Source organism: Mus musculus, chromosome 3, assembly GCF_000001635.26.
Source record: "Mus musculus strain C57BL/6J chromosome 3, GRCm38.p6 C57BL/6J".
NCBI classification, from domain to species: domain Eukaryota; kingdom Metazoa; phylum Chordata; class Mammalia; order Rodentia; family Muridae; genus Mus; species Mus musculus.
Window position 1 is genome coordinate 87969253 of NC_000069.6, and position 14204 is coordinate 87983456.

The following is a 14204-nucleotide window of genomic DNA, read 5'->3' on the forward strand; positions in this document are numbered from 1 at the left end:
CTGCCCATAGAAGTATGTTTAGGACCATTTCAGACATTTTTGGAAATTTTGTCCTAATCCCAAGTCAAAATTCACTGAACGATTTATTTATTTATTATATATAAGTACACTGTAGCTGTCTTCAGACACACCAGAAGAGGGCATCAGATCTCATTGCAGATGGTTGTGAGCCACCGTGTAGTTGCTTGGAATTGAACTGAGGACCTCTGGAAGGGTAGTCAGTGCTCTTAATTACTGAGCAGTCTTTCCAGCCCCCTATTTTTTTTTTCTTTTAAGGCAGGATCTGACTATGTAATCCTGGGTGGCCCAGAACTCATTTGCTATGTAGAGGCTGGCCTCAAACTCAGAGATTGGCTTTATTCTTTCTCTTGCGTGCTGGGGTTAAAGGGATTAAACTGGCCTCACTGAACAAAGTTTGATGAAACTCATGTCATTGACTCAAACAGCTATTTTAAAGAATTTAGATTTATTATTGTTCTTCTTATTATTGGTGTGTGTGTGTGTGTGTGTGTGTACAGGTGCACCATGCCACAGTATGCCATGTGGGAACCAGTCTCTCCTCAGCTCACTATGCGGGTCCTGAACATCACAGTAGGGAGCATGGCAACAGGCAGGCGGTTATGGCACTGGAACAGCAGCTGAGAGCTCAGGTCTCAATGTACAAGCACAAGCCTGCCCCCAGTGACACACCTCCTCCAACAAGGCCATTCCTCCCAATCCTTTTTTTTTTTTTTTTTTTTTTTTTGGATTTTTGAGACAGGGTTTCTCTGTGTAGCTCTGGCTGTCCTGGAACTCACTCTGTAGACCAGGCTGGTCTCGAACTCAGAAATCCGCCTGCCTTTGCCTCCCAAGTGCTGGGATTAAAGACATGTGCCACCACTGCCCGGCCCCAATCTTTTTAAACAGGTCCTCCACCTGGGGAGCAAGCATTCAAATATTTGAGCCTGAAATATTGGTCCCTTGTAGAAAATCTACAGCTTCATTTCTTTCTTCGCCAAACTTCATGCTTAGCCACCAGGGGGCTCTCTTGAGAGCCGCGTAACTTCTTCACTAAATGACAAGAGGGATCGAACTTCAAAGGAGAAAAACTTTCCCTTGCTAGTCTCCTTTTCCTGGTGCGGGGTAGGGTAGGGTAGGACGTCCCTCTGCGGGTACGAACTGGGCATTGTGTCTGCTAACATTAACTGGGCAGGGGTACTGGCACAGGCATTTAATCCCAGCACTGGGGAAGCTATGGCAGGAGCGTCCCTGAGACCTGCCTGATCTACATAGCCATACCAACCATCTGAAGAAAAGGGGTGGTGGTGGTGTTTACTACCCAGGCTGGTGTCAATCCTACTTCAGCCTCCGGAGCACTGGCAGACTTCCCTCAGTACCAGTGGGCTCCTCTTTCTTCGGGCAGTGTTTCTTCGCAATGTTGCCTCTCTTGGGGGTGAGTATTTACTGTTATACACAAAACACTGCACCGTCCGTTTTTCCAACAGTTCACGAGGTTTCCAACACCAAGCCATTTTATAAATGAGGAGCTGAGTCCTAGAGGATTTGAGTAAGAGTGTAGAGAAAGGAGGTCCTGGGGCCCAGTTCTGTGCATCTTAGGGTGTTCTGGGCTGTCTGGCTGTATCTCAAGCCTCTTTCGGAAAATCACCCGCACCGGACGGGATCCCCGCCAGGGCGAGGCTACAATTTGATTCTTCTCTGCTGAGCTGGGATGATGCAGGGACCCGGGCTGTGTGTTGCACTGAACTCTAAAGGGTTAAGGCCTAGGGACCGCCCCTTTTCCGCCCGGCCGGCGGGAGTATGAATACCCTCGCTTCAGCTCGCTGCTGGAATCCTCCGCTTCCGCTGGGTCACTGTCGCCGCTACTCCCTTTCTCCCCCTTAAAAGCTCCAAGGGCCACTCCCTTCTCTAGTGCTCCACGTCCGCTTGCCCTCGGGGGGCCAGACCAGCGACATGGAGGGTTGCGTCGGGGAAGAATCTTTTCAGATGTGGGAGCTCAATCGACGCCTGGAGGCCTACCTGACCCGGGTCAAGACGCTGGAGGAGCAGAACCAGCTGCTCAGTGCCGAGCTTGGGGGACTCCGGGCGCAGTCCGGGGACGCCTCCTGGCGAGCCCGAGCCGACGACGAGCTGGCAGCCCTGCGGGTCCTCGTCGATCAGCGCTGGCGGGAGAAGCACGAGGCTGAGGTGCAGCGCGACAACCTTGCCGAAGAGCTGGAGAGCGTGGCGGGCCGGTGCCAGCAGGTGCGGCTCGCCCGGGAGCGGACCATCGAGGAGGCGGCCTGCAGCCGGCGCGCGCTCGAGGCGGAGAAGAATGCGCGGGGCTGGCTGAGCACCCAGGCTGCCGAGCTGGAGCGCGAGTTAGAGGCTCTGCGAGCGTCGCACGAGGAGGAGCGCGCGCACCTGAACGCCCAGGCCGCCTGTACGCCGCGCCGACCCCCCGCGCCGGCCCACGCATCCCCCATCCGGGCCCCTGAAGTCGAGGAGCTGGCCAGGCGCCTAGGCGAAGTGTGGCGCGGGGCGGTGCGTGACTACCAGGAGCGCGTGGCTCACATGGAGAGCTCGCTGGGCCAGGCCCGCGAGCGTCTGGGCCAAGCCGTGCGGGGCGCTCGGGAGAGTCGCTTAGAGGTGCAGCAGCTGCAGGCTGATCGCGACAGCCTCCAGGAGCGCAGAGAGGCGCTGGAACAGAGATTGGAAGGCCGCTGGCAGGACCGGCTGCAGGCCACTGAAAAGTTCCAGGTGAGGAGGGTCACCAACACGCCCACCCTGTCCCTGGTAAAACCAAGCCCTAGGAGGTACTTAGGATGGCAAGAGACCTTCAGGAAAGGGGTGGGGGCAAGGACAACTGTATTCAGGAGTCCTTGCTCAGAGCAAGCACAAGTCCTAGACTTCCCTGTCCAGACAGGCAGGATGGATGGAATTCTGAGACCTCCTAGCACAGCCCCCTTGAAAGGCCCGCAGGCCAATACCCACTGTAGCTGCTCCTCACTCTTTGAATGGCAACCCCTCTCTAGGGTGACTCCCTGTGCCCTTCACTATGCAGTTGTCAATCAGAAGGTGCCCAACACATGCTCTCTCCCCACCAGAAGGTTCCTAGCAACCATAGTGAAGGAAGGCAGTGTGAGCCACCGCAGACCACCAGCCCCTCTCTGTGTCAAGGCTTCTCAGCTCCCTGAAGCGCATTCCAAAGGCCTGGGGCACCCTCCCCCTCATATTGCACAGATGTGACCAACAGCTGAGAAAACAGCCTCTTGCCTGGCCCAGACAGAAGTCCCGACGTGACCACCTGCCCACTCTTCTTGGGGGAGAAGGATTCCAGAACAAGTGGGAAGTGGAGGAACCCAGCCTGCTATGAGGAGCCGGGGGCAGTGGTGGCCCAGCTGCTTTCCTTCCAAGCCTTCTCGAGGCGACTCTTGATAAATTGCTTTTTCCTTCTGTTTCCACTTTGCCTCCTCTTCCGCTGTGTAACCCATCTCCTCTCCTTTATCCCATCTCCTCCCGTGGGAGCTAGGTTCTCAATAGCATGTGTTACCATTTAACCAGCATCCTAAGAAGAAGCCTGGTCTATCTAGGAGAGGCCTGGAGTGTTTCCTGTGCTTGTCCGGGGGTCCAGCACAGTGCTCCAGACAGGGAGAACGCAGGTAGAGGAACAGGACTCTGCCCTACAAAGATGTGAGCAGTGAAGAGAGTCATGGCCCAGAGCAGAGGCCCCTCCCACTCACTCTGCCGGCTTGCTTTGCAGCTGGCTGTGGAAGCCCTGGAGCAGGAGAAGCAGGGTCTACAGAGTCAGATCGCTCAGATCCTGGAAGGTGGGCAGCAACTGGCACACCTCAAGATGTCCCTTAGTCTGGAAGTGGCTACATACAGGTACACAGTACTGACTGTCTCCTTGGCTGAAGGGCCCCGAAACTTGACCCTGTAAAACTGTTCTATTTACGTGTATTTGTGTATAGGCCCCATGTGTCCAGGTGTCTTAAGAGCCCAGAAGACACTGGGTCCCTTGCAGCTGGAGTTATAGGCTGTGAGCAGCTCCACACTGGTGCTGTGAGCCACACCCCTGTTCTCTGCAAGGGCAGCAAGCACTCTTAACCACTGAGCCATCTGTCCAGCCCTCAGATCCACTTAAAACTTTTTATTACATGTATTTATGTAATGTTTTTGTCTGTGATGGAGGCTTATGAGTCCCAGAGATCAAAGAGGTTGTCTGGCTTGGCAGCTTGGTAGGCATAAACTTGAGCCCACCTGCTCCCAGGTTCGGGACTAGAAGAGATGGTTATGCTTAAAGAGACAACTCAGTCTTCAGGGAGGAGACCAGAGGGTACAGTCACCTGCTCTCGAGTTCTTTGAAAGGCAGGCAATCTCCAGTGTCTATGCCAGATCCCAGGGACACCTGGGCGGTCTCAGGAAAGAGACCTTGCAGGATTGCCTGGTCGTGCTCACCGGTCCCCTAGCCCGGGCCTCAGCTGTGTCTGGGGTAAGAGCTGGGCGCCTAGCCTTCTGCCTTCCTTTCAAGCCCTCGTGTCACTGGCCCTGCCCAGCTCCTGTTGCCCCTTTCTTGGCTGCCTCAGGAAGGCTGAGTGGAACAGCTGTGGGTAGTTTGTGTCCAGCCTCTGTCTGTCAGAAGAGGTCCCGGCTGGAGTCCCACTGTTGAGGGCTGAGGATATCCCGCCAGAGTATGGGGCCAGGACAGGATGTCGCCCTTCTCCAGAATCCACTGGCAAAGAGGCAAGACCAGAGACAGATCTAGGAGAGGAGCTGGAGGGTAGAGTCCAGAGAAGGGAAGCCAGTGAGTGTCTAGGAAGGACTGAATGCACAAGGCAGGACACTATGAGGACGGAGGAAAGGCTATTTTGAGAACCAGATGTGCTCAGAGGCCATGAATGGAAACAAGGGACTAGCTCCGAATCCCTTGTGAACTGATTCCCCTCATCTCCTCCCATCAGCTGTGAACCTAAAGACCTCTGGCCTGAAGGAGGATTTGTGATCCTAAGATGAGGGCCTTCGCCCCAGTCAGTCTTCTGAGGCGAGGGGAAGGGTCCAGGCAGCTCTGAGGAATGTAAGCACTGGTGTTTGCGGTCTGAAAAGGATTTGGAGAAGGAGAGCTGAATTCATTTGCTTTTGTCTGTCACCAGCTCTGGGGGCCTAGGAGAGAGCCATCCCATGGGAACAGCCTGAGAATTCCCACTTCCCCTGAGGAGCCCCTCCTTCTCAGGCCCTCCAGATGGTAGTGTGGACAAAAGGCAATAATTAGCATGAGAATCGGCCTCCCTCTCCGAGGATGAGGTCATCGGCCTTGGCCTTGGGTGGGGAGGCGGAGACTGATCTGAGGAGTCTGATCGAAGTGTTAGCAATTCACTTGGCCCTGCTTCCGAATGTGGGAATCTGCGTGTGGGGTCTCCCTGAGTCTCAAATATGGGTTCACCAAGTATATATCTGTGGGTATATGACTGTGTGGCTTTCATACGACAATGGTCACAATAAAGAGTGATCCTGCAGTGGCAGGACATGCAACCTCAGCTGGGCCTGACCCCATCGCCTCCCCTCCCCCCCAGGACTCTGCTGGAGGCTGAGAACTCTCGCTTGCAGACACCTGGAAGAAGTTCCCAGGCTTCTCTTGGCTTTCCTGGTAAGAGGCGGAGCCAACTGCTCCTGGACGCTCTCCTTCCACATCTTCCCTAAGCAGCATCAGTCCAAGTCTTCACTCCCTGGTCCCCACAGTACTGATGTCCCCAGTCTAAGCAGTGGGGGTCGGATAAAATGGCTGAAATGAGGGCTGCTCTGGGTGAAGTCAGGACATACTTACAGTGTTTCTTTTCTTTTTTAAGATTTATTTATTTTATGTATATGAGTATACTATAGCTGTACAGATGGTTGTGAACCTTCGTGTGATTGTTGGGAATTGAATTTAGGACCTCTGCTGGCTCCAGTCTGCCCTGCTCGCTCAGTCCCTATGCACTCTGGCCCAAAGATTTATTTATTATTATAAATAAGTACACTGTTGCTGTCTTCAGACATACTAGAAGAAGGCGTGAGATCTCATTACGGGTGGTTGTGAGCCACCATATGGTTGCTGGGATTTGAACTCAGGACCTTCGGAAGAACAGTCAGTGCCCTTACCCGCTGAGCCATCTCGCCAGCCCACTTACAGTGTTTCTTACTCTGCTTTTCCAGACCCCAAGCTGAAGCTGCATTTCCTTGGGATACCAGAGGACCAGCACCTGGGATCTGTGCTCCCTGTCCTCAGCCCAACATCCTTCTCTTCCCCCTTGCCTAATACCCTTGAGACTCCTGTGACAGCCTTTCTGAAGACACAGGAATTCCTTAAGGCCAGAACCCCCACCTTGGCCAGCACTCCCATCCCACCTATGTCTGAGGCTCCCTATCCTAAAAATGCAGAGGTCAGAGCCCAGGATGTCCCCCATTCCCTGCTCCAGGGTGGGAGGCAACAGGCTCCAGAGCCTCTTTGGGCTGAGGCCACAGTGCCCAGTTCTACTGGTGTCCTCCCAGAGCTGGAGGAGCCTGGGGGCGAGCAGCCGGACCACTTCCCTGATGATCCAACCTCCTTAGCCCCACCCCTCAACCCTCACCACTCTATTTTAGAGGCTAAAGATAGAGAATCCAGTGAGTCTAGAGTTTCTAGCATATTCCAGGAAGAAGAAGGGCAAATCTGGGAACTTGTAAAGAAAGAAGCAGCCACAGAGGTAAAAGTAGAAAACAGCTTAGCACAGGAAATACAAGAAAGTGGTCTGGACACAGAAGAAATCCAGGATTCCCAGGGACCTTTGCAGATGGAAACCCTGGAGGCTCTAGGAGATGAGCCACTGATGTCTCTGAAAACCCAGAACCATGAGACCCCAGGAAAGGAGAATTGCAATTCATCTATAGAAGAGAACTCGGGGACAGTAAAAAGCCCAGAAAAAGAAAAACAAACACCACTGAAGTCTTTAGAAGAAAAGAATGTAGAGGCAGAGAAAACTCTAGAAAATGGGGTTCTTGAACTATCTAAACCTTTAGGAGAAGAAGAACCAAGAATGGAGGATCAAGAATTAATGTCTCCTGAACACACACTAGAGACAGTTTCATTTCTAGGAAAGGAAAATCAGGAAGTAGTGAGGTCTTCAGAAGAACAGAACTTAGAATCATTGATAACTTTTAAAGAGGAGAGCCAATACCCACTGGGAGGTCCAGAAGCCGAGGACCAGATGCTTGAAAGACTGGTAGAGAAAGAGGATCAGAGGTTCCCAAGGTCTCCAGAAGAAGACCAGCAGGCGTTTAGACCTCTGGAGAAAGAGAATCAGGAGCCACTAAGATTTGAAGAAGCAGAGGACCAGGTGCTTGAGAGACTGATAGAAAAGGAAAGGCAGGAGTCCCTGAAGTCTCCAGAAGAAGAGGACCAGCAGGCATTTAGACTTCTGGAGAAAGAGAATCAAGAACCACTAAGGTTTGAAGACGCAGAGGACCAGGTGCTTGAGAGACTGATAGAAAAGGAAAGACAGGAGTCCCTGAAGTCTCCAGAAGAAGAGGACCAGCAGGCATTTAGACTTCTGGAGAAAGAGAATCAAGAACCACTAAGGTTTGAAGAAGCAGAGGACCAGGTGCTTGAGAGACTGGTAGAAAAGGAAAGTCAGGAGTCCCTGAAGTCTCCAGAAGAGGAGGACCAGAGGACTGGGAAGCCTCTAGAAAAAGAAAATCAGGAATCTCTGAGGTCTCTTGATGAAAACCAGGAGACAATTGTACTGCTAGAAAGCAAGAACCAGAGGCCACTGAGATCTCTAGAAGTAGAAGAGGAGGAGCAGAGAATTGTGAAACCTCTAGAAAAAGTGAGCCAGGTCTCCCTCGAATCTCTCGAAAAAGAGAATGTGCAGTCACCAAGGTATCTGGAAGAAGATGACCACATGATTAAGAGCCTGCTAGAAGACAAGACTCATGAGATCCTGGGATCTCTTGAAGATAGAAATGGGGAGAACTTTATACCACCTGAAAATGAGACCCAGGGTTCATTGAGGCCTCCAGAAGAAGAGGACCAGAGGATTGTGAACCATCTAGAAAAAGAAAGCCAGGAGTTCCTGAGGTCTCCAGAAGCAGAGGAAGAAGAAGAGCAGGTGATGGTGAGATCTCTAGAAGGAGAGAACCACGACCCACTGAGCTCTGTGGTGAAAGAGGAGCAGATGGCTGAGAGCAAGCTAGAGAACGAGAGTCAGGACTCCAGGAAGTCTCTTGAAGATGAGAGCCAGGAGACCTTTGGGTCTCTGGAAAAAGAGAATCTAGAGTCCCTGAGGTCTCTAGCAGGACAGGACCAAGAGGAACAGAAACTCGAACAAGAGACCCAGCAGCCACTGAGGGCTGTAGAAGATGAGCAGATGACAGTGAACCCTCCAGAAAAGGTGGATCCAGAGTTACCAAAGCCTCTTAGAAATGACCAGGAAGTAGTCAGATCTCTTGACAAGGAGAATCAAGAGTCACTAGTGTCACTGAATGAAGGAGGTATGGAGACAGTGAAGTCTTCAGAAACAGAGAACATAGAATCACTGGAGACTGTGGGAGAGTGCCTGGGAAGAAGGAAGTCTGTAGATACTCAAGAGCCATTGTGGTCTACGGAAGTGACTAGTGAGACAATAGAACCTCTAGAAGATGAGACCCAAGAACCACTGGGGTGTGTGGATGAGAACCAAGAGGTGCTGACACCCCTTGAAAGGGAGAGTCAAGAACTGAGATCTCTGGGCAAGTGGAACCCAGAGACTGTGGAATCACCAGGAGGGGTGGAGGACAGTCAGCAGTGCCTGGAAGTGGAAGAGGGCCCGGAGAGGGAGCAGCACCAAGAGTCTCTGAGGTCTCTGGGAGAGGTGGAATGGGAGCTGCCTGGATCTGGAAGTCAACAGAGGTGGGAGGATGTGGTGGAGGATGGAGAAGGTCAGGAAGCATCCCTGGGGGCTACAGGAGTGGAAACTGAGGATAAGGCAGAGTTGCATCTGAGGGGCCAAGGTGGGGAGGAGAAAGCTGTAGAGGAGGGAGAGCTGCTGCAGGATGCTGTGGGGGAGGCCTGGAGTCTGGGGAGCTCGGAGCCCAAGGAGCAGAGGGTCCCTGCTGAGCCCCTCGATGACCTGGAGGGACAACCAGAGCAGACGGGAACCCTAGAGGTCCCAGTTGCTCAGGGAATGCCAGAGGCAACAGAGCAAGATGAGGACAGAGCCCAAGCAGGTGAACAAGACTCCGTAGAGGTGACCCTTGGGTTAGAGGCTGCCAGAGCTGGACTGGAACTCGAGCAGGAAGTGGTAGGGCTAGAGGACCCAAGGCATTTCGCCAGGGAGGAGGCCATTCACCCATCCCTGGGGGAGGAAAGTGTGAAGGCAAAGATAGATCAGGGCTTGGAAGAGCCTGGAAAGGAACCAAAAGAGGCAGGTGCTCTGGACTCAGGCATCCCTGAATTACCCAAGACTAGCAGTGAGACTCTGGAATGCAAGGGCTGGGAAGAGTCTGGGGAGGGCTGGGGAGAAGAGGAGGCCTCGCTGGAGACCTCAGACCATGAGGGCAGCCATGCCCCTCAGCCCAGGCCCCCTAAGACAGAGGAAGATGAGGGTCTACAGGCAGCGCTAACAGTCCCTGGTCCCAAGCTCCTGGAACCCTGTTCACCCATCCCGATCTTGACAGATGCCCATGAGCTGCAGCCCCAAGCTGAGGGGATCCAGGAGGCTGGGTGGCAGCCGGAAGCTGGGACTGAAGCACTGGGAAGAGTAGAAGATGAGCCAGAGTTTGGTCGTGGGGAGATTCCTGAGGGCCTCCAGGATTGGGAGGAGGGCAGAGAAGACAGTGAGGCAGATGAGTTAGGGGAAACTCTCCCTGACTCTACTCCCTTGGGCCTCTACCTGAAGTCTCCTGCCTCCCCAAAGTGGGAGCAAGCTGGAGAACAGAGGCTTTTCCCTCAAGGGGAGGCCAGGAAGGAAGGCTGGAGTCCTGCTGCCCTGGCTGCCCAGGGTCTCAGTGACCCACCAGAGGAAGAGCAGCAAGGCCATGACTCTGACCTCTCATCTGAGGAATTTGAGGACCTAGGGACTGAGGCCTCTCTTCTTCCAGGGGTTCCCAAAGAGGTGTCCGATCATCTGGGCCAAGAGCCCCCCGTACTGCAGCCTGCATGCTGGGATCAGGGTGGGGAGTCTGATGGGTTTGCTGATGAGGAAGAGAGTGGGGAAGAGGGAGAGGAAGAAGATGCTGATGAAGAAGAAGGAGCAGAGTCAGGGACTCAGTGGTGGGGGCCAGGGCCCTCTGGTGGAGGTGTCAAGGTCCAGGATGTCACCCAGAGAGGGGACCTGGAACATGAATCTGTGGGTGACAGTGGCCTCTGGGATGATGGCTTGAGTGGGGCTGCAGCTAATGTTCTTGTAACTGCCCTAGAGACGGTGTCTCAGGACAGTGCTGAGCCTTCCGGGTCAGAGGGGTCTGAGTCTGCTTCCTTGGAGGGGGAGGAAGGTCAAGCGATTGACCATTTAGATGCCCCCCAAGAGGTGACTAGCGTGGTCCCAGGGGCAGGAGACACCTTTGATATCAGTGGCCAGGGCCCCAACCTGGAGTCAGAGCAAGTGAATGGGAGGATGGAGAATGGACTAGAGCAGGCTGAGGGTCAGGTGGTTCTGCATGGGGACGAGGATCAAGGCATCCCTTTACAGGAACAGGGTACCCTCAAGGCCCCTTTAGTAGGGTCTCCTGTGCATCTAGGCCCAAGCCAGCCGCTGAAGTTCACTCTGAGTGGGGTAGATGGAGACTCCTGGTCCTCAGGGGAAGATTAGAAACTGCCCCTCTGGCACTGAGGACTTAGTGGGGGGTGGGGGGAATGTCCCTCCCTGCTCTGGGCCAGCACTCTTAGCTTTGATAACTTGACCTGTGGTATCTCTCGTGGAGAGGTGTGGCTGGCTGAGACAGGTGAGATCCTGCCTGGATCACCCTGAAGGCTCAGGTCAGCTGAGCCTATAGTTCAACGCCCCCTTTCTTCTGTGGCTCACCTGCTGGAAGAGGCTTGGGCCCAGAGCTTTCCCACGAGACTGCTCTGGCCAGAGCTTGCTAGCCCTGCCTGTCTACAGTAGCACCACCTGCACAGGGTCTGGTGCATGCCCAGAGGAGCAGCAATGATGAGTGACTCTCATCATCTCAGCCTGCTGAGATCTTGTTTCTCTCTTCCTCCCTTGAATAAAGCTGTATCCCTACCTACAATGTCTGGCTGCTTTCTTCTAGCCTTCAGGGACTCTTCTGACTGAGAAGCAATGGAGTGGAGAGGCTGGGAGAGGACGCATGAGCTAGGCCTGGGGGAGAGGAGGGGAAGGGGCCGCCTCTCAGGGAGGCCAGGTTGTCATCTCTCCCATAGCTCTGATTACAGGGCCCTCTCACTGAATGTCCTCCTACCTAGCCCCTCTGTGACTCCAGCATAATTAGCCCCCTGGCTCCCAAACCCAAACAGTTGTCTAGCCTGTGATGAGTGACTGGGCTGGAGTGGGGGCAGGGAGGAAAGAGGCCACGGCCAGCTTTAGCCTGGTCAACAGCCTCAGGTCAACAGTTTCTCTGAACCGCAAACCCAGCCCCACACAGAGGCAGCTTTGGGTGGCTGCCTGGGGCAGGGAGAACAGGAGGGGATTGGAGGAAGCCTCTGCTTTGGGCAACTGAGGCCTCCCATGGCACTGAAGCAGGAGAGAGGGAAGAAGTGTGGATAGCAGGGCCAGGAGAAGGTAAGAGAGCTGCCAGGTGCAGTGCGCTACATAATGCCGGAGTGACTCTGAACCAGGTCCCACAGTAGCCTTCTCTCCCGACATCTATGCAGTGTAGGGAGGTTCTAGAGGTTCCTGGATTTAGGTACCCACAGGCCTCAACATTTGGGTACCCAAAGAAAAACACCTCTTAGGTAAACACTGCTGGGAGGAAGACCAATGCTCAGACCCTCATTTAGATACTCTGAAGGGGAAGGGACTGGTTGCTCTCCACAGGGCCATCATAAGCGCCAAGCAGGCCCCTTTCCTTAGGACTAAGAGTTCCCAAGGAGGGTGGACAAGGGCTGTCTTGCCAGCTGGCACTGTGGGCTCCTCTGTGCACACCCTTCCTTCATACCCATGTTCTGGTTCCGGGGTCCATTTCATCCACACCCTTGCCCTGGGGTCCAGGATCCCGACTGTGCTTCTCCACCCTCCTGGAAGCCCTAGTCTCCATTCTCTCCTTCCTGTACTAACAACAAGGTCCTCCTGTCTACTTGCCAGCTAACAGGCAGACACCAGCATGTTGGCATCAGGCAGGCAAGGCCCGCCCCTCTAATAGGACAAGACATCCTCTGCCTTCTCTCTTCAGGCCTTTCAGTACCACTGCTTGGGTGGACACCAAGGACAGAGCTAAGCCAACTAGCCCTGCCTTGTACCGGATCCCCTTCCTGTCTCCTCACGAGCCTGTGGTCCTCTACAGTTATCCCAGCTGGCCACTGATGCTAATAACCCTATGACACAGGGGTTGGGATGTAAGTTAGACAGAAGGGTGGACTTCCCTAAGAGGATATACAGCAGGAGGTATGTATGCGTGGAAATGGCCCAGTGTCCAAGCAGCAAGAGACGTAAGATCTGGACAGTGTCAGGGACACCCTGGTTGTGACCCTCAGTGTGGTTGTTAGTCTACTGACTGTCCGTCCATACAGCGCAGCCTCTTCAGGACGCTGACAACTTGCAACACAGCTCTTTGTATAGGAACTCCTGAGCAAAGGCCACCAACTTGAAATGGTGTCTGGAGACAGATGCATGCTGGGTAGGAGTGCAGAGTAGGGCAGGCTACTCTGAGTGGCCTGTGGTGGGGTGAGGGGTGTTCCTAGGGTGTGTGTGTGTGGTGGGGGGAACCTAGAACACATGAGATCTAGGGCAGTGGAAGACAAAGCAGGCAGGGTGGTGGGAAGGAAGGAAGAAGCAGAGAAAGCCTTGGTGAGATTGCAGGAAGCCCTGGCAGAGGGGCAAAGTCCTCACCAGGAAGCCAGGAAGCCAGGAAGCATGGATTCTTCCTAAGAAAGATGAACTTCTGAAAGGTTTATGCACAGGTGTCACCGCCCTGTCCCCCCCTCCCCCCCAGTTCTGCTTCCTGAGAAGGGCTGAGCAGGGCCCAGCGGGAGCCTGCCAGTGGTGCAGGCAGAGGCCAAGGTGCAGGAGGGGACAGTAAGATGGGGGAATGACGTAAACTCTTGGCAGCTGTGTAGGAGACCGGACACAGGACAGGCATGTCCCAGGGCTGCATGCAAGCAACTGGATGTGCGGTGCCCTTTTCCAAGACAGAGAGGCAAGCAGAGGGCTGTGACAGCAGAGAGTATGCATGTGACTCAGGAGAGCAGGGGCAGGAGCTGGAATAGAGCAGAGCAGTATAGAGTGAGGAGAGGCCCACGGAGGCCCTGGGGACCCCCAGAAGGCTGACCATGTGGCCCAAGAGGGCAAAAACAGGGCCAAGGCCTCTCAGAAGGTTCCAGCACGATAGTGAGTGCTTCAGGGAAGCAAGGTCCGGTTGGTGCCTGGAAGCCCCCTGAGTGACAACTGTACATGCTTCTAAGGGTAGAGGACCCCCAGGAGTGAGGCGGGGGCAAGAGAGGAAATGATCCCCAACACACCCACGGTATGAGACAGTGGGAGGTTATTCTGGGGCCTCCTTCAGTAAATATAGCCTCTGAGCTAGTTGGAGTTGGGCGGAGAAGGGGGGCCCAGCGGAGGTGGCTTCCTCAGTTTGTTTGGGGCACTTCCTTATAAGGCTGAGCAGGCTGAGGCGCCTCCAAGGGTGAGGTCAGGGGCAGAGGCTCCCTCCTGCCCAGTCTGATGCTGTCCCTGTAGCTGCCAGAGTCCCAAAGGAAATCAAAGTCTAGGCTTTGTACTACAGCCAAAGGCGCAAGCCAAGCGTGGCCTCTTAAAGCACTCCCTCCCCCATCCTGCTTGGGACACCCATCCTGGGTGGGACTCTCTTGGGCCCCTTGATTCCTCAGAGCCTGGGTTTTCTACCTGTAAGGTCCTGGGTGAGGGGAATTCTTCCTAGAGACTCCAAACATTTCTCAGATGAATGACATCACCCTTGATCCCCTCCTCAGCGCTCAGCCACCGGGGTGGGGGTGGGGAAACCAACCCGGGATTCATTCATTGTCTGAAAGAAAATCCCCCCTCTCCATTCTTGTGCTGCCCACACTCCACACCCCAGCCTCGCCCTGGGATGCCAGCTGTTGC

The 14204-nt window shown here is 54.3% G+C and overlaps 1 protein-coding gene across 1 annotated transcript; it reads left to right on the top strand.

Moving 5' to 3' along the window:
• The first annotated feature begins 1840 nt into the window (after positions 1 to 1840).
• Positions 1841 to 11199, top strand: Nes (nestin). Its single transcript, NM_016701.3, has 4 exons — positions 1841 to 2736; positions 3740 to 3864; positions 5550 to 5623; positions 6169 to 11199. Exons 1-4 carry the CDS (start codon positions 1951 to 1953, stop codon positions 10776 to 10778), a joined length of 5595 nt encoding a protein of 1864 aa, NP_057910.3. The 5' UTR covers positions 1841 to 1950; the 3' UTR covers positions 10779 to 11199.
• The last annotated feature ends 3005 nt before the right edge of the window (positions 11200 to 14204 follow it).